This window comes from Ostrinia furnacalis, unplaced genomic scaffold (assembly GCF_004193835.3).
Source record: "Ostrinia furnacalis isolate ACB-3 unplaced genomic scaffold, ASM419383v2 OfSCF3507, whole genome shotgun sequence".
NCBI classification, from domain to species: domain Eukaryota; kingdom Metazoa; phylum Arthropoda; class Insecta; order Lepidoptera; family Crambidae; genus Ostrinia; species Ostrinia furnacalis.
The window spans coordinates 171,270-192,671 of record NW_021133746.1 but is presented as its reverse complement, the minus strand read 5'-3'; the positions used below and the strand labels follow the sequence as shown (position 1 = coordinate 192,671).

The 21,402-nt window shown below is 35.4% G+C and overlaps 1 protein-coding gene across 1 annotated transcript in view; it reads left to right on the top strand.

The window, feature by feature from the left end:
- The first annotated feature begins 14,503 nt into the window (after positions 1–14,503).
- The window catches only part of LOC114357841 (homeobox protein MSX-3), a 28,688-nt gene continuing 21,789 nt past the window's right edge, over positions 14,504–21,402 (top strand). The window contains exon 1 of the mRNA XM_028311627.1: positions 14,504–15,397. Coding sequence (XP_028167428.1) covers positions 15,013–15,397 — 385 coding nt within the window. The 5' untranslated portion in view covers positions 14,504–15,012. The remainder of the gene's footprint in view (positions 15,398–21,402) is intronic.

Sequence of the window (21,402 nt, the reverse complement as noted above, 5' to 3'; positions counted from 1 at the left end):
ATTATAATTATAAGATTAGCCTCAATGTGTGAATACCTGACCAACTATGTGTCACCTGACTTTTTTAATTTACCTCATATTGTTCCATCAAAGTGCGTTCAGTAATTTTTGCGTAAAATTCTTCTTGCAAAATCAGAGTATTACTGGGAAACTGTCTCTCCCCGGACATTAATATAAAATTATCTGAAATATCTAAAAGAAAAGGAAAAGAAAATAGGAGAATTTTTAGGTCAATAAAGTTTTTTTTTAATGAGTGCTATTGATATGCACCTGCAATTGGAGCTAGTGGAGTACTCCAAGCTAGACCTAGTATGATAGGATAATATAATCTATCGTGATTACTATTATTTTTATATTTCGTTCGTTTCAGCTAAATGACATCCACGGCTGCACATAGGCCTCCCCCAAGGATTTCCACAAATACGGTCCTGCGCTGCCCGCGTCCAGGTACTTTTCTGGAAATTATATTTTAATAGTCCTATTTAATAATACAGGGTGATTGGGATACTCGACCTATTCCTTGAAAGGGATTATGCTAGAGGACTTGACATAAAAAAATGTAAAATCAAAATTTTCTTTCTTTGTTTACACTAATTAAATTAGTACTTACAAATCGTCAAATGCTCTTAAGGAGCCTATACATGTCTCATTCTTTTTTTGCCCTACCAGCGCTTCGAGACAAACATTTGGCAAGTGCTGAGAAGAAGCGCCGCAACAAACTCAGTCACCACTGTCGGTTTACTCTGTAACTAACTTAATTTTCGTTTCAGCTACATTTTAATTTAAAATTCAGGTTGACACAAAACAACATAATTACGAATTTCCCGTAACAATTAATTTACAGCGAGAATATCAATATTTCCTACACGTTACACGAATAAAAGGAAATCACATGGATAAAATAATACAAACCACTGATAAATGGGTTTTTCTGCGACTAACGAATGTAGGTTCACAAATAACATGATTACCTAACTAAAATAAGGCTGGGTTGCACCATCTTACTTTGACTGTGACAAACCTCAAAAATCTGTCAAACTTCATACAAAAATCACCGGTTATCGTCATAGTTACCGTCAAAATTAGGTGGTGCAACCCACCCTTAGTGTTTTAATGACGATTGATCAAACGTCCATTAAAATTTAAAAGTTTTAAATACAGCAAATCAAACCCAATGTTTTCCATATTGACCGGTTGGTGACGCCTGAATCCAACGCCTTCCTTCTACTTTTGACTCTTTAGCCTTTGTGAGGTCGTCAGTCCACCGTGTTAGTCGTAGTAGATACGCTACGTTTTCCGATACGTGGCCTCCACTCTAGAACCTAGGTTCTCGAAAACTGAAAAAAATAAATAAAAACAATAATTGTTGAAATGACTTATATGAATGTTTGCATTTTAATTGAGTTAGGAGTGACATTTCAGGTCTGAAACTTCTGGTACTAGGTTCGATTCCCATAGGGGCCATGTAAAAACGCTTTATTCAAGTTGAATTGACCTGATTATCAAAATGAATTATCAATGTTTTATGATTCTATTATTACTTAACATTTTGGTGGAGCTCACTAATCTTAACCATTAAACATTAACACTAATTGTTTTTCTTGGCTTTTCCTGTTTTCGTACTTACATTTATCCTAGCTCATTAGCGAGTAATTAAATCCACTACAATTATATACCAAATAAATTGAACAAAAAATATCAACGTACAAACAGGACAAAACTGCTCATTACAATCGTTAAATAACGTTGATTAATTAATATTTACTTTTTCCTGATCAATTATTTCGTTATCACCCTGTATAGTATGTTTTAACGGCTTCCTGCGGCTAATTAATGCTATTTAATCAAGGCTGTAAAATCTGTAATAAGTGCATTAAAAAACTAATGCAACCAAATGTAGGTCGTTAATGTTGTTAGTTAAATTTTTTAATGAATATCGACCAATTATCGATAAATATGGAATGCATAATGATTTTTTACTAGCATACTAGTGGCCGACCCCGGCTTCGACCGGGTTATACAAGTAGGTACTATATTGGCGTACCTACCTATACAGGTAGCCTGTTATGTTAATTAAATGAAAGTCCTAAATAAGACCTTAAATATTTTTTTCATAATCGATGTATGAATTATGACTGTATTAGTAAGATATTATAAAAAATCTGTAGAAAATAATATGTAAGCTTTTGTTCAGTAATAAAAGGTTTAAATTAGCCACAAAATTTAACGTACTCAACCTTGCTATTTCTAAAATAATGTACTTTTTAACCTAAACAACAGACAACTCAATAAAAAATAATTGAAATGAGACATCAATAAAAAAATAAACTCATTCTTATTTCAAATTTCGACCAAGTTCTCATTTAAAAATAAAAAATAAAATCCATTCGTGCATTCTAATTCCAAATTCAAACTTCCACATTCGCATGTCACCGTTCAGAGACCGTATCGCGATGGAGCGCGCCATGAATGATTGTTTAATGTACCAGAAGTGAGCAAATTCGTTTTTAAACGGCTATCAGCCGGTCATTAAAAGGGAATGACGCGCGATTCGAACGCACTCTATGAGATGTCATTTTAGTTGGTAGGGTGACAAAACTTTTTTATAAGTGAGGAATACTTTTTTTACAAGGTATTTGACCGCAATCGCACTGTGTTAAGTGAGATACAGTATAAGTACAGTGGATAAGTTCTTATACTTTTCAAACATCCAAGATTTATCATATCTTTTTTCATGTAGAACAAAGCAGGTATCTGACCTGTGTTATGTAAAATACAGTATAAGATGATACATACTTACCTGCCATGTAAGTGCACATTATTCACTCTCGCATAAAGATTTAGTGTTCGGGTTAGAGACAGCAACAGGCGACGAATTCCAGTTCTTAGCCTGTGTCCTAACAGGTCGCATTGAAAAAGAGTTAGCGAAACGCTTAGTGCGCTGGTGGAATGTCGAGAACCTAATTAAGTAGCATTATTTTCTTCATCTCTTTAGTAAATAAAAGATTGTATAAACTCTACATAAACCTACTATAGAAGTACTATAGTACCTACCAGTAGGCCTAGGATGCGCGCCGCGATAAGCGGTTATCACGCTATTTTATCGATTTTGCCCATACATTTTGACGTCGATAAAAGTTATCACGGCGCGCATCTTAGGCCTTCAGGACAAAATTAAGCTAAAGAGTGTTTAAATTTTTTCCTGTTCACCCCAAAAACTACAGTCAACCTACACTATTAGTATATTAAGCGCTCTCAATAAACATTAACTACAATGGCTGCTGCACAAAAGACACGCTGCCAATTGTTTGGACATCTGGGGTCGAAGAGACCTATACGTGATACACCCTGTATGGGTCTCTATGGGATGATGGACGCACACACCCTGTATTTGTCGCTTTAGATTTTGAAACGTCATTGAAATGCGACCGCAAGAAAAAATACTTAAATAGACATTGTAAATGATCCAGTAAATCTGTAAATAGATGGGAATTATGTCAATGGATATTTTTTATCTGAAGACTCACTGGTTACTAGTATTTACAGTGGGTAGGTACTTAATGTGTAAAATGGTCTTAAGTAGTTTCTAGACCAGTAGTCACGGAAAACACTGTTTAACTAGAAAGGGTTTTGCGAAAACTTAGACCCGTACGTTACGTGGTTCAAAAAAACTCGATTCATTCAAACTATCACAGAATTATCTGTTTTGGATGTTTCTTCCATGGCTTTAACAACAGAACCAATCAGAAAATTTAATCTATCCCTGAGTAGGTAATTGACTGAGTATCGTAATAATACGGGTATGAGATACAACTCTATCTACCCCATTCAAATCTATCTATTTAACGACAGCTAACAATGCGTTAGATAAACCCAATAAGGCCACTACATTAGCCACGGTGGCCATTAACGGCCACCATTGACCCATCGGAATGGCCTAATCCCATAACTGGACCAATTTATAAACTTGTTGAACAACGGGCATTAAATTTGAACAGCCATAATCACGTGAACACTTTAAACACCCCACCCGGAAAACCGTCCAGTTTACGCTGCCCTTTCAAAATTTGTCCATTGCTTGAAAATTCGTCCAGTTAATTTAGATCGAAGGGTCTGGGTGAATTGGACAGAGGGAAAGCCTCCCTGTGGGTGCCTATTAAGTGATGGGTAATTTAGAAATACATAAAGTACATAATAGGGCCCTTAACTCCGCTAAATGAGGCGAAAACGGGTGCGTTACCCGACGTAGCGCTCGGTCGATACTGTAATGATTATGTACTTGGGTGTTTATTTGTGAGAGAACCTTTTTACATGACGTTTTAAGTTTACGTAATTATTGTATGTGGTTTTAATAATAACTGATATTTGCAATAATATTATGGTTATTTTGTTGGAATTATTAGTTTCAGCCCTGAAAATTCTACCTTTGTTTAAAAATACTGTACCTAAACATTGTCAAAATGAACTCTTGATTTCAGATTACTTATAGTTTTTACTTTATTAAGTAGGTACTTAAAGTGCTTACATAAGTTTCTGTAACAGTTTTACAACCATTTCATGAATATAGCAATATTTTACTTCTTTTTAATATTAAAAATGTTTGATTGGTAACGTCATTTCACGAGTTCTAATTTGAAAGTAATGTCAGTAAGAAGATAATCCTGTTGTCTATTTTACTCAAGCTTTGTATAAGTTTTTAAGACAAGATCATTGTATGATAACCCTTGCTTGTTCACGGATATAATTGATTCTAATTTCAAACGAAACCGCTCTTAAAAAAGTAAAGCCTGTCAACGAAAACCAACAAAGAGTTTGCAAAGAGTTAAATTTTTATTCTTTCCAGCCAGCATCTGCCACTAGTTATAAGGATTTAATGCCATAAATAATTTGATTAGTCGCGTATTTATCAACATAAAACCATCGAATGGAAAAACGTCACCTATTCAGGACCCCTTCATTCATTTTGAATGGGACTCCATTGATATCATACCAGTATTTAAAAGCCACTAATATTATCTTGATGTCTTGAGAAGAAAGACGTCATTTTTGGACGTGGCAACACCGAATTTTTATAGCTGGTAACTTGCAAATTTCGACTTTATTCTCTAGTTTTAAGAGTTGTGATACGTATACAGGACAAGACGGTTATAATTTTGATTGTTGTTTATTACCGTTTTTTGGCATGGTTTTTGTAAGGTTTTCTAAAGGTGTCCGTTCACAAAGGGAGTTTTTGCACGTGTATTGAGCACGCGTTGAGAATTGACTCTATCCAATGTGTTTTTAAAACTGTCTAAGATTATCTTGTAGCCTTTTGTGTAGATGTTTAAGAGCAACAAAAACAGCTATAAAATATTCCTATAAGGATATTGAGATNATTGAGTTATAAAAGTCGTTATAAAAACCAAATTAATGATGCTAAAAGATGATAGAGAGTGCCGCGAAAAGTACAAAAAGTTACTATTGGAAATTTTAAGCAACAATTTCAAAATTAGCTGTGCTTGTTAAAATTTGCTATAAATACACACTGATTAGTACCTAGAACTCATTTATTTTAACATTACAGCTTAACAAACATAAAGACCATAAAAACTAATAACCAATTGCGCAGTTCCCATTCAGCTAATTACCAAACTAATAACGGAAATATCCACACTCGGACCACACACGAAGTGTTCCAGAGCTCACACTAAAAGGCGCTAATGCGAAAACATCACACTATTCCATTTTTGAAACGCAAACAAAGTAAACGAATGGCGCTTAAAGCTCCATAATCTCCGGCTAGGTGGCGCCCTCGTTATTTGAATTTCGAACATCACTGTTCTCTATTCAAAATTGTTACATGTTCTTTGTTCGGAAAATATTTGCTCACCGTTTAATACGGCCAGCGTAAACAGGTCTGTGCTGCTACAAGTTTTTTAAGTTATTGTTGGTTAACGAAAAAAGTCGAGGGCTCAAATTACGCTGGTTCTGTTTATGTGATGTGCTTAAGTGGGAGCCTGATGTTTGCTTGTTTTAGGATGTTTATTTTCGGCCCGGACACGACTGGCCTTTAACAAACGTTTTTTTATGTTCACGAATGTTCATTTTTCTGTTGTAATTAAGTGGACAAAGGAGAATAACAGCGTTTTTACAGCTTTAAGTTTTGCTTGTTTCTCACTTAACATTTTGATTGCTTTCTATTCTATAAGCTAGCGTATTTATAGTACTTATGATATTAATGAGTAGATGGTAGGTTAAAAATGTATCACTATTATTTTTTGAACTTTATTTTTTGTGTACAAAGCGCAAGCACAACCATAAAATTCAAGAAAGTTAAAAAATCATACCTAGAATACGGTCTCTATGTAGTTACAAAAATCAAAATTATCAATTACGTAACTAGTGAAAACAATATTAGAAAGTTTAATCATTACTTATTACCATAAAACACAAAAATGATCATTACGAAACACTTAAAATAATCACTCGAAACCGCTTTATCGGCTAATGAACAGAAATAAAAACGTAATGAATCATTACCGCCGTTTTATTCGCTAATTTAAGGAAAAAATTAAAATGAAGCTGCGGAGATGATAAATTGGAAAAATAAAACGCTCCCTGCGAAATTAAAGTCGTCTGCCTCCCCGCGGAATGGCATAATTTCAGAGTACCCCCCTCGCAGGGCTGGCAAAGAAATTGCAATGTGAAAAAAGTTTCTATTGCTCCAAAATATTGAAAAAATATTTTGAATTTTGAAATGTTAATATGCCCAACGGATAATCAAGCTGCAGTGGCTATGGGCGGGCACATAGTAAGTACATAGAACTGATGGCAGATGAGGCAACAACGTGTACTGAAAAGGTAGCAGGAAGGCGAAGATGCAGGCCGCTACAAACCGGGCAATACTTATGGAAATCATTTGGTGAGGCCTATGTTCAGCAGTAGGTACCATGTAAGTAAATGATGCAGAAAGCGATCCCAATCCTTTCACCGAGCGCTCAACATTCATGCTGCCTATTTAATTTAGTTTATATTTCAACAAACTTGTCAACTTTTAATTTGATTTTCAGTACAAAATTGTAGGTTTAACTAGTGCAAAAATCATTTCAGTGACTAGTACCAATATATCAGTGACTAGCAGCGTTGCCAGACGTCCCGATTTTTAAATCAAATTTAAATGTCCCGCGCGGGACAGGCTCTGTCCCGCTTTTCGGATAGAGACACTCACTTCACCAGACTATTGTTTGAAACGCCATATTACCACAGAATAATAATAAGTACTGATATTACTCTAAAGAATAAAACTTTTTTTAGTTTCGATTTTTGTTTTTTTTTTTTATTTTTTTATTCTAAAGACGAATTTAACGATAGAGTAAATCTGTACCTCTAGCATGAACAACTTTCGTCTTCGAATCGTTTGCGTATTCGATAAAATTTGATACTCAACCTTCGAATTAAACGATAACGTGACAATTTTGATTCTCAAAATAAGTTTCGTGCAACCATTTCTTACACTAAGTTCACTTTACGACAAGTTCACAAGGGCGCTGTTGTAGTTTTCGTACTAAATCTTGATGGCGGGATGGCGATTCGAGTACCTACGCAAACGATTTGAACTCGAAAGTTTTTCGTGCTAGCCGTACTGATTTAAAATATAATTTGTTTGTTAAAATACATTTTATATGGCTACTTTTGCTATCTATTGTCACGTTAACGTAATTTTAAGTCAAATAAAAAGATAAATATTTGAAAACAACGCTTTTTTAATATGTCCCGCTTCTGACGGAAGAATCCCGCTATTTTCACTCAAAAAGTACCAAAGTCCTGACTTGGCGAAAAAAAAAACTGGCAACGCTGGTGACTAGTAACTAGCTTATTATGCTATGATTTCGACCTCAGGCACCCCTGAGAGCCGTTAGGGGGTTATTTCGCGCGCGTCACCAATTTTGGCGCGAAACGGCGCGCGTTATTGTAATTTAGCGCGCGTCTCGACGCCATATTACGAATCGTGTCGGCGTTTATTTAAACCAATAATGTCATTATAAAGCCATCATTCCGAGAAATGGGCGACTGGAGAGGAGGCATTAAGCTCCTTCCGATGTAGAGACAAATACCAGTGGGTTTTATTTTTAATTCTAAACTTTACATCAAGCACTTATAAGTATGGCGCTTAATGCAAATGTTGTACAGTAGAATTTTAAGTTACAACCATTTGAAAATTGAAAGGACAATGGGCAAAATGGTACCCGGCTCCAATAGATATGAGTCTAGTATCGTTTGAAAGGTCTTACCAAGATGAACAACTTTTACTATGACCACCAGCCTCAGATCTGGTTGTGTACGAAGATATACATACTTTTTGAAGAATGGTACCCGGCTCCAATAGTAATGTTTGTAGTGTCATTTGAAAGGTCTTACCAAGACGAACAACATTTACTATGGCCACCAGCCTCAGATCTGGTTGCTTTCGAAGATAAAGATACTTNAAAGTCGAAGGCTCAAGTTACACTGGTTCTGTTTATGTGATGTGCTTAAGTGGGAGCCTGATGTTTGCTTGTTTTAGGATGTTTATTTTCGGCCCGGACACGACTGGCCTTTAACAAACGTTTTTTTTATGTTCACGACTGTTCATTTTTCTGTTGTAATTAAGTGGACAAAGGGAAATAACAGCGTTTTTTACAGTTTCAAGTTTTGCTTGTTTCTCACTTTACATTATAGCTTTCGATTGCTTACTATCATAATACAAGTACTTGTAGCTCTAGGCTAGCGTATTCATAGTATCTACTTATGATATCAATGAGTAAAAAATTGTATTCCTATTATTTTAAAACTTTATTGCACAAATCGCAGCAACCATGAAATTCAAGAAAGATCAAAAATCAAACCTAGAATACGGTCTCTAACTAGTATAAAAATCAAAATTTGTAATTACGTAACTAGTTAAAACAATATTAGAAAGTTTAATCATCACTTATTACCATAAAACACAAAAATGATCATTACGAAACACTTAAAATAATCACTCCAAACCGCTTTATCGGCTAATGAACAGAAATAAAAACGTAATGAATCATTACCGCCGTTTTATTCGCTAATTTAAAGAAAAAATTAAAATGAAGCTGCGGAGATGATAAATTGGAAAAATAAAACGCTCCCTGCGAAATTAAAGTCGTCTGCCTCCCCGCGGAATGGCATAATTTCAGAGTACCCCCCTCGCAGGGCTGGCAAAGAACTTTCAATGTGAAAATGTTTCTATTGCTCCAAAATATTGCTATTGAAAAAACGGATAATCAAGCTGAAGTGGCTATGGGCGGGCACATAGTAGGTACGTAGAACTGATGGCAGATGAGGCAGCAAGGTTCTGGGGTAAAGGACGCCATGAAGGCGCTGGATGGAGGCTGCTACAAACCGGGCAATATGGAAATCATTTGGTGATCCAAATCCTTTCACCGAGCTCTCAACATCCATGCTGCCTATTGAATTTAGTTTATATTTCAACAAACTTGTCAACTTTTAATTTGATTTTGAGTCAAATTGTAAAGGTTTAGTGCAAAAATAGTGTTGGGAAGCCAACAACGCGCGGGAGGAAACGAGGGTCATCATCGGCAGCGCTCGGCTTGGGACACCACCGTCGACGCACGAATAACTCTTATGATTTCTTGTAATTAGGCTGGCGAGAAGTACAGCACCTAAGTATTTTTATACAGTCCGCTATTTCATTTAATTTACTAATACCTATTCGTTAGGACCCTTAAATTTAGTTTTCTTTCTTACATTTCATTGACTAGTAGGTAACTAGCTTAATATGCTATGATTTCGACCTCAGGCACCCCTGAGAGCCGTTAGGGGGTTATTTCGCGCGCGTCACCAATTTTGGCGCGAAACGGCGCGCGTTATTGTAATTTAGCGCGCGTCTCGACGCCATATTACGAATCGTGTCGGCGTTTATTTAAACCAATAATGTCATTATAAAGCCATCATTCCGAGAAATGGGCGACTGGAGAAGAGGCATTAAGCTCCTTCCGATGTAGAGACAAATACCAGTGGGTATATTTTTAATTTTAAACTTTACACCAAGCACTTATAAGTATGGCGCTTAACGCAAATTTTGTACAGTAGAATTTTAAGTTACAACCATTTGAAAATTAAAATTTGAAAGAAAAGGAAAAAGTTTTTCCATGTCTGACACATTTTCACAAAATAATTATCAATCCAAAATCTATAAAGATCACACAGAGGTTGATAAGGCTGGGTTGCACCATCTTACTTTAACATTGACAAAAAAGAAAAATCAGTCAAAATACCGTTAAAGTTAGGTGGTGCAACTCAGCCTAAGATTAAATTAATCGGTTGGAAGTTTGTGAGGGATTCAACATAATATTAATTCCAAATTCAATCAACTGTTCCAAATAATCAGATTAACTGATTTAGACAATTTTCTTCTTACGACATCGAGAGCCGCTATTTTTAGGAATTAGCTTTCGTCTTTAATATTCCTTTGCTAAGCCTAAATACAGGGCGATGACTTGTAATTTTTCATTATTTTAATATTCTGTATGTACTTATTAAGCGTAGTTAACGCGTATTCTAACTATTTTATGTGAAGTTTTCAGTAAATGAATGCAATACTGATCATACATACTATCTTTTCATAATGCAGGAAACATCAAAGTTAAATATTTGTAGAGAGATACCTCATAAAGATAGCAAGAAGGCGCTGGATGTAGGCCGCCACCAACCAGCCATTGTGTGAAATCATTGTCGGAGGCCTATGTTCAGCAGTCAAATGGACGTCTTGTGGCTGAAATGATGATAGAAGAGATAATATACCGATGGGTTTCCTGCTTAAAACGACATAAAATCTTACAAACGTTTTGCCAATAATTAACATAGAGACTCAAAAAGCAAAGAAAAACTTTATAACAATCACCAAAACACATCAAACACTGCCACCGTTCCCGGTTTTCCGTTTAACGTAATGACACTGGCAACTCTACAACATCCTATGTCAGTAACAAAAAGAAAAAGTCCCGCCAACTGAAAACTCATTTCGCGGGAGTAATGCCGCGTCCACCCCCGCTCACTATCGTCGCTTTTTAATAAAAAAATAAAATCGGGCAAGGGCATATTTTTCGTGGGGTCTAACGGTTCTGTCTGAGTTTTCTTTTGAATCGAATGTGAATTTCGAACAATCGTTATGATACGATTTCGTAACTTATAAAGTTCTAATAAGATACATTTTACTGATACGTTCAAGTGCTTACTTACTCTATGATAATAAATAATACTCAATAAACTAAACTCGAATTATAGGTACATTTTATCCCAACTAACATTACGTAAATATTAATCACTAAATACAGTATGTATTTGAGTGATTATGAAATGTACTAGTTTTGTAAAATGTATTTCCTGAGACTTAATTATTTCCATTAATGAAAGCACAGCACAGCACTTTTCCTTAATAGCAAGCTATTTTATAAGGGTAAACCGTTATAGCGAGTGGTAGGTATCCCACGACACTTAAAATGTTTGAAAAATATGAACAGAATTGGCAACACAGAATAACTGTCCATTTCGTTAAAGAAAATGAAAAAAAATATGAACTGGCCACACACAAAATAAGAATTAAAAAGTCCTCTATAGCCTTCAAGTATTTTATTCCTTTTCTATTTTCAAACGCGGAACCAAAAAATCTTCATCAATTTTTTTTTTTTTAATTTATTTAACAACTTAAAGACAGTTACATTGAGACAATTACATTTAGATAGCTTTAAAAACCACTAGGGTTTGATGTAAAACTAACGAGTTTGCAGTGGGTACATTCACAATTTCACATACAATTACATAATACAGCATAAAAATATTTTAATATTGTTACATTAGCTTTAGGAAATAGTCCTTCAGCTTATATTTAATATTTTTAACCGCGCCACTCGAGAATATGAAAGTCTTAATATTTCGCCTATTATTTCGGTATAAGCTGTTTAAAGCCTTCATTTTGTAAGAAAATAATGAACATGATTGGCCACATAGAAAATAAAAAAAGCTTTCCATTCTTAAAAAGAAATTAAAAGACCATGGTCTAGGCTGGCCACAAAAGAAATTAAAAGTGCTCTGTAGGCTTCAAAGAGTATTCCTTTTCTAAAATTTCAAACGCGGAACCAAAAAATCTTCAACCCGGCTAAATTGTCCGCGCCACTCGAGAATATGAAAGTCGTTATTTAAAAAGATTGCCCTTTCGCGTATTATTTCGGTATAAATTCAGTTAAGCCCGCTCCTTACGCGCCCTCTGCTGGGGTAGTATGGTCTTTATTGCCCCAAGGATTGCGGGGATCTTCGACTCGGATATATTTTATGCAGATGTCAAAAGATAGACTTAATTAAAAAATGCGTGATGTGAGATTTTAGGGACTCTCATTTTTGTTTTTGAGAGATTTTATTGGGCAAAGTTTGAAGGAAAAATCGATATAGGTTTAAAAATTTAATGGTAATTTGAAATAATTCAAGGACTGAATCAAATTACTTACTTAGCAACTGATAAAACATCAGTTGACAGACTCTACATTAATTTCAAAATATAATAAAAAGGTAATTAAAAGAAATAAAAGAGAACACGATTGTATTTGGTCTACGATTTATTTCATTGTTTCATTCAGCTTTACTTATTGTTGTTTAGTCCTAAGTAAACAACCTGGAACACCTAATATGAATTCAAATAGTAGGTATAGGTAACATTGGGATAACTAAGATGCATTCTCTCAACAGTGCCAGAAACCTCTGCCATTATAAACATCGCTATCGCAACTATAACTGTCCAAAAACCCATAAACCCCGCTCAAATCCGGCGTTTCCCACTTTCCCACCAGCCCAATGTTTGCCGAATCTCAGCTCTATAAGCCCCGGCACACAACATCGTCATTACACTCTTTCAATTAAGCCGCCGTAATCCCACTGTGCGATTAAATTACATTAATTGGCTGGGGGACGTGCATACACCCCCTAAAATACATCCACCTTATCACATCGAGATAAGAGTTGGAATTGCTAGCACGAAATTTGGGGTAAGGATCGTCCTTTGTTAATATTTGCGAATTGACATCAATTTTGGCGGTGCGGCGCCTTTTACAAGTCATTCTGTACCGTATTTCGATACAATTAAAGTTGGTTTTGGAGTGTGAGATGGGGATGATAGGGAAGTACCGATGCACAAAGAGATGTCAGATACGAAGTTAATGCGATTAACTCGCGCTAAGTGACATGACGCTAATGATTCGATTTGATCCCGTTGACTTTACGTCAGCTCTAACAAGCAGATCTATTTTTTACGAGTTTTGATAATGCTTTGATGTTTAAAGACACTTTGGATGAAGATGGTCCGATAGGAGATAAAGTCAAGTTTAAGTTCTATTTGTGAAGATTTTTATCTATCTACCTACATTATTTTAAAAATAATGCGTGGACATTATCTACAATGGCATAGAAAATTATTAATAAGATAATGGAAACATCAACTGTAAGTAAAATAAATGTTATAAATTGAACGGAGAGTACCGATAAACTGTATAAACAATCCAATTGTTATTCTTACCGTCTTTCACACTCAATGATTGTAGATAAAAATATCCAGACCATTGATACCTTAATAAATTGTCATGTATTGAAATATACGACGGCTCTACATTTACAACTACCATTATAACTTCTTATTCTTAGGAAGTTTCTCTTTCTATTATAAATGATTACAAATTACATTTAAGGTACCAGCTAAAAATATTATTATTTCAAAAATGGATAGCTTTCAAAATCAATCATTTTCCTTCATTCATGATGTCTGATGTCGTGATGTAGAGCTTTGTAAATTCATATACATTGAAATAAATACTACGAAAAATACCCTATTCCCAAACTAAACCCTAAATCGAAGGTAGTCAACCAATCAATAACCCATTCCCTACCCGCAGAATTCTATCAGCCATCACGAATTCCAAATTCAAAATCAATTCATTCGAGCGCAACCGCCAAACGCATACCACTCCGAACTGTCAAAACACAAGTTCAACCGTTCTCACCTACGCGTCAACAAATCAAACATGGCCGGCACGCCCGAGATATATTAATGAGACAATGAGACATTAGCTCGCTACAAAATGCCTTCGCATTCGCGAATAATTAAATCGTAAAGTCCCTTCTACGCCCGCCTACAGCACCCGTCTATTTACTCCTTTTTCATTCAACACAATAGCCACTGCAATCTGACTATCTTAGCTACGATACGTCATTTTTTCTCTCTCCTAACTCAACAATATTCAACCTTATCTTTACTGACATAAGAATAAAATTCCCTTTCGCGTAGAGGACTCTATAAGGCGTATTCCATAGAGACTATTAATTTGAGCGCGACGGACCCCGCCTACTCAATATCGCGTTTACACACATGTCGGATTGTATCGCCGTCCCGCTCTCTCCGCGCCGCTTATTAAAATTCCTCGGTCGGTAGCTGCGTCTCTGTCGGAGAGGAGAGGCGGGACGAGCCTCCGTCGCCCCAATGCGAACGCGATTTTCACGCGAAACTCACGCGGGACAACGTTTCCGAACGCAATCGCGACTCGCGAACCCATTTTGAATTTGGAACCGTACAAATTGTGCTAATCTGTGACTGTAGTGTATTGACTTGGAACACACCGCGAGTGTAATTTGATTAGTAGCGCGCAAATTAACACAAATAACGCTAATGGGTGCGCCGACAACTTTATAGTTTCGAAATCTGTTAGCGAAAAATAAACAGCAGTGCGATTCGGACATTAAAAAGTTTGCATGGTGTAATTTTTGAACCGGAACCGAACACTGGCTGATTATAATTAAAAAAAAAATTACAAAAATGGCCATGTGAAGGAAAATCTGTGGAAATTAAAAAGAAAACGTAACCTACAACCAAAAAAAAAACAATAAAAAATCAAATGACGTTCGAATAGAACAGGGACTGGTGAAATAGAACGCGGATTTGAAAATTTGAAATGCAGAGCAGATGAAATGAAGACGTCGCTCGAATGCGAGCGGGCCGAGACCGCCGAGGGCGGCGGGAAGGGCCGGATATCTTTCAGCGTGGACTCGCTATTGGGATCCAAGACTGACACCCCAGTTAGAGATACAGCTGATGTTGCGAGTAACGACGCAGAAAGTACGGACGCGGCGCCGGATTCGGATGACAGTGACGTTGACATTGAGGATGTGGAGTCCAATGTTGATGAGAGGGATGAGAGAGAGCCGGAGGAAGCCGAGGGTAGGAGCGGAGTGGTGGTGCCCCAGCCATTGCTGCCGAGGTTGTATCAAGGGCACGCGCCGCCGCCCGCGTGGCCCTTCGGCGCGTTTCCCTGGATGGCGCCGAACCCTATGTTCAGGGGTGGATCTCCGAACAGTAAGTTTTGATTTCTCGGAGCCCTTCTTCAAAGGGTTTAAAAAAAAGTCAAGAAACTCATTTTTTTGTTGCAAGTAAGCTTTTAAAAAGCACTTTTTGCTTAGGCGCAGACCATCGATTAATCGTCGGGCGATAGTTTAGTCGGGCAGTTGATCAGTATGGGCATGTATGGAAGTGCGCACATCACACCGATTTCATTTGGCCGATTCTTCATACAATTTAAAATCGGGCACAACTATCGGCCGACTAAAAATCGATAGTCTGCGTCTAGTCTTACACGTCCTAGTATTAACCCTACCACTGCTCGGGACAATAAATGGGCCAGTGATCGAAGTTTTTCATGGGCAAAAAGATTCCATTTAATATTTTTATGACAACAACAATGTAAGTTTCTATGAGCCCTTCTTCAAAGATTTTATCAAAGCAAAGAATCAATTTGATCAAATAAAATCCGTTAAAGACCTAAGTACCTAAGTTTTGTGGTCAAAAGCAGAAGATGAGGCTATTGATAAAAAAAATAGAGCAAAGACTTCAAATACAGGAATTTAAAAGATAGCAGCGTAATTTTCCGCAAATAATATTCTTGCAAGAATTGCATTCTTTAAATGATCAATTAAGAGTTGTAATTTACTTATCTGATCAGTAATCTGGTTTTTGACCTTGCGGGCACAACTCTCAGTTTGTTAAATCTATTTAAAGTAAATCCTTTTTCTTCGTTTAACTGTAAGAAAGCCTGGTTGTTTTATCAAGAAAATGTAGAGTTGTATGCTCAGTATTTTTCCACGTCATGGATGGATGAAGCAATGAAAGCACAAACTTATGAGATAATCTGTAATAGACGTAAATTATTTTTTTTCATTTTTAACTCGCCTCAAAGAATAAAAGTTGTGTTTTATCAAGAAAACTAGCTGTGCCCGCGAATTCGTACGTGAAAACAGTTTGAATAATATTTTCCTTTTTTACAACATTTTTCTTTACTGCTCTGGGCTATCCAACACAAAAATATTTTTTCAAATCGGACCAGTACTTACAAAGCAAACAACAAACTCTTCAGCTCTATATATTATCTAGTAAGTGTTATGTAGAGCGGTATGTTACATTAATTGATACGATGACGTCAGTATTTTTCCACGTCATGGATGAGCAGAGCAATGAACAAAACTGACCATCAATGGCGTAATAATAATGTAGGTATCTGCTATGACTCGTGACTAATCGAGGGTTAACGTGCTTTAACAATGTCTGCCTTCAAAATGCTTTTATAGCGAGAAAATGGTATTTAAATGGCACGCAAAATTAATTTGGACGCCCTTTGCCCCATCTAGGGGACATGGGACCTTAAGTCACGCAAAATTAATTCAGTTTAAGCAGATAAATGTTATTTCAACGAAATAAGAATGGAAATGACTCTAAAAGGACCACCCATCTGGGAATCAAACCCAAGATATTCTGACCAATATCCCACACTAATCCACTGAGGCACAAAATAGAAAATCTATCTTTTTGTCACTGACACGAGAGTGAGAAATCACTATTTCCTTCAAACATTCAACTATAAATAATTAAGGTATAAAAGTAATTTCCTATATTATAGTTGTTGCAATTCACGAAGGCGAGTGAGCTTTACATGTGTGGTGGCTCACTACTATTCTTTTTTTTTAAGTTTTGATAGACATTACACTATCGTTATGTACATGTACACGTACACACACAAGTAAAGCTCACTAGTAGAGTATATTTACAGTTTCTTTAAAAATCATCATAAACGATGTAATAATAAAATAATGTAAACATGACTATCAACTCTGATTCAATCAATTATTATTATTTATTGTTTTCTTAATATAACTACATGTTTTCTTAATATAATTACCATTGGTTAGCCGGTGATTTAGATTGCACATTCCACAAATTAATAATATTAATTAATAATTATTATTCGCATTTTCCCCTTATTATTTGGAGTGTTCAATTACCTTAATGATTCACTCATAAATAATATAATTAATATGAAACAAACAGAATGATAAGTACCTATTCAAAACAATTAAAATAGAAGTTTAAAAAAAAGTGTAACATTGTAAAGTCGCATCGCTGTGGCAAATACTTTTAAAAACTTTCTGAAACTGAAAAGTTTTCAACTGTCAAAAAATTTCACTGTTACCTATCCACGTACCGCGTTAAAACCTGTTTAAATCAATTCAGCTATGCAACGGGAAAGTTCAAAATTAATTAAATTACATTGGGTTGAGTATTTTATGAAACTGAAAATAAGTTTCATTAACAAGTTATTTAGTTATTTCCGGCTTTTTTCAGCACTCTTGCAGAGCCGCTAATTACAAGTAAAATAAGCAATATTTAAATGCCATGAATCCCTTTCATTTATTAAAAAAATATCTAATGTTTTTCCAAACGGGGAAAATTATTATGGTTACTTAGATTAATTGCATATTTTTATATTGAGATTTAAACAACTTATTCAGCATTCATCTTAATTATACATAATGTATAATCGAAATATCATAATGTAAAAAAAATCGAGGATTTGGGAAAAATGCGGAAAAACTCTCCCGAAAACTAAAATAAAATGGGGCTCCCATTGTACTGCAATAAAAATCTTAGAAAAAGTCGTAATTTTTCTGTAACAAAACTTTTTAAGCAACATTATTTTCCTTTTTTAGTCTGCATCTTTGTGGCAATCCCAAACCAATGCAAACTAATTACTAATACTCATTTGTACCGAGTCACGACAATAAAAAAAACACCTAATTGTCTATGCTACATTTTAACCTGTCATAGGTTAATGTGGTCTTTGTATGTAAAATAGTTTTTTTTTCGTGAACAAATTCGTGATAACCGTCTATTTGTAGGAAATACCTTGATTTTAATAAGGTTAAAGATCTAATGGATACTTAATTACATTGAAATAAGTGTAAAGTCATGTGAGTTATTTTTAACCGATTTTTACCCTTTGTATAGTACTAAAAAACCAAATTCTTAGACCACTTTTAATGAGTCTCGTATTAATTAATTTATTTAATTGTCATTTATTTCTTGGTCACTTAAAGGACATAAATTAAAATTTAATATAACAACAACAAAACGTCTTAATGTAAAAAAACATGGAAAATTCTAGACCAAATCACATTTCCCATCCTCATTGTTTATTTGACATTACTCGGGGGCATAGTGTGAGTTTACGTCAAATGCATTCGATGTCGGCTGCGTAAAAAAGTGACACAAGGCTGGGTTGCACCATCTTGATCTTACTTTAACTTTGACAAACGTCAAAAATCTGTCAAAGTCCATACAAAATACACCGGTTATCGTTATAGTTACGGTCAAAGTTGGTGGTGCAACTCAGCCTAAATGTACAGAACTAAAAATCTTCATATATTTTTTAACGCACTCGCTAGTGACAAACGTTTAATGTAAACTCACACTAAGCCCTCAGAACTACTCGTAGACTTGTTTTTTTCTTTTGCTGTTGACAGTTCTTAACGAACATAGAGCATGATAGATAATAATATAGTAATCTGTGGTGATAGTTGCCGAGTTGACACAAGACGATCACTATAATTGTATTGGGTATTTGACACCATTCCCCAATAATTCTAAAGCACAACTTTTTTAAAAAGACACTTCATTCTGGTTTTAAAAACTTTTTAATTATAAATTAATATTTTTGGTTACATTTTAATTGAAAAAACTAGTTTATTTGGGTTGATATAATAGCCATACAAAATCTATGGGAGAGTATAGTTTTGACAGTTTTAAAAAGTACGTCAATTGATTCGTGGTGTCAAATACCCTGCTTCTTCTTCCTTGCCTCTTATCCGTCATATCGATGCACACCACGGACTCTGATCTAACTAATTATTTTTTAATTTGCCGATAAAATTATTTGTACAATTTTCTAATAGAAAAAGATTTTCGGTTCCTTTATTACACTCATTTTTGCTAACGATCGCAAAAAGCATCTATAAAAGCTTGAGCTTTCTATCTTATTAAATTATCGACATGTTTTTGCCTGTTTAGCGAATTTACAGCTGTATGGTCAGTGGTTAACTTAACCATTAACCCAATTAGCGCATTAATTAACCTTAGTTAGCGCTGTTTTTGCTGAAGCGTCTATTTTTTTAGACATTACTAAGAACTGTTAATTAATATTTTGATGTACGACGTGTCGTCACCTAACTGATCGATGATGGTCATAATATATCGATTATACCTAATGATCTTTGGTTTGAACACATGTCGATATATTTGTCTCAGTTATGCTCTGCTGAAAATGTCTTGTTAGGCAGCCATCTTTTTTTCTAACACTCGCAAGAGGTGTGGAGAGGAAAATTATGTAAGTAATCACTCAAACTCCTTCATGCATTACCTAATTTATCACAATAGTTATTAGACTATTTTAAGGGGATTTAAAAAATATCTGAAATATTTTTGCCATTCATGACTTATACTAAAACTAGAGTTAATTTCTTCTTCTTAGTGGGGCATTCTTGTCAGAGTGGTCGTGGTTGCGCTGACGAGGTACATGGTGGGGTGATGTCATCTCCGAGGGTAGCTCTCGAGGTAGAGTTAATTTAGTCAAAGCCAAATTGTTTCAAACTTCATTAAACAAATAATAGGTGGGAGTATGTGTCGTGTCGTGAAATTTTTAAATTTTCATATGAGAAAATTGGTAAATCCTCTACAAAATTGATTCACTATTGAAAATTAGATTAGATTACTGCATTAATATCAAAAATTTATATCTTTCACAACATACGATATCGATTTGAACTCCCACTTCCCTTCGCAACGATCCCATATAACGTCAATGTTGATCAAGGATATCGTGATTCATTCATGAATTTAAATTAGGTACATAAATTTTTTACAAATCTTTCCTTCCTCACAGTAAACTACCTAATGTTACAGTCAATGGTATGGTAACTTACCACAAATGCCAAATTTATTCATCATCATTTCAGCATTATGACAGTTTAGGTAGGTACTGGACATTAGCGTATTAGGCTGAGTTGCACCACCTAACTTTAACGGTACCTGTAACGATAACCGCTACTTTTTGTATGGAGTTTGACAGATTTTTGACGTTTGTCAAAGTTAAAGTAAAATGGTGCAACCCAGCCATAGTTTCTTTCAATTGTTAGGTAACTTTGGTCAGGAGAACCGACGGTCTGATGAAGGTCGCGGGAAGCGCCTGGATGCTGGCAACGCAGGACCGGCGTTAAGGAAACCTTGGGGAGGCCTTTGTCCAGCAATGAACGTCATATGGTTAAATAGACGAAAGACAGACTTGGGTAGGTTGACTGCTGTTTTGAATTTACTAAGATTCGAATTCAAAATAAACTAAAAGTCGAAAGAAAAGTTAGTTTAGCTGTTAGAAGTTTGATGCTACATGTGAAAGACAGGGTGAAATGGCTTGTACTGGGAGAAACCTATGCCCAGCAGTGGACTGTTTCAAGTATGCTGATGTAGATAAGGATGATGATGATGTCTCCCTTCCTAAAGTTGCTGTGCCCTAATTGGGTCCACATTGTATAACTTCCTAAATTGTAAGACCTAATGTGAATGCTAATGTGGTTATGCAATAAACAATTGAGTATTGTATTGTCATTATGATGTCAAATATAAACCCCAATAACAAACACTTATGCCCGTTTTCACCATCAATCCCTAATTCTTAAGTGGCCCCAATAGTAACACTTAACAGGAATTTTGTTTTCATATGGGTCACTTAAAAATTAGGGATTGATGGTGAAAACGGACATTAAACAAACTTAAGCATCGACTAGAAACACGATTTTCCCTAGAATTTTCTATCTAAATTTTCCATTTAGTTTCACTTCGTAGTACTTACTTATACATATTACTTCCAACGTTATCGCGTAACATGCAAAACAATAACATCTAATAACATTTTATTTAATATTAAAAGTAATATTGTAAGTTATTTCAAAATGAAAATAAAATATGGTTAGTTAGAGTCGACG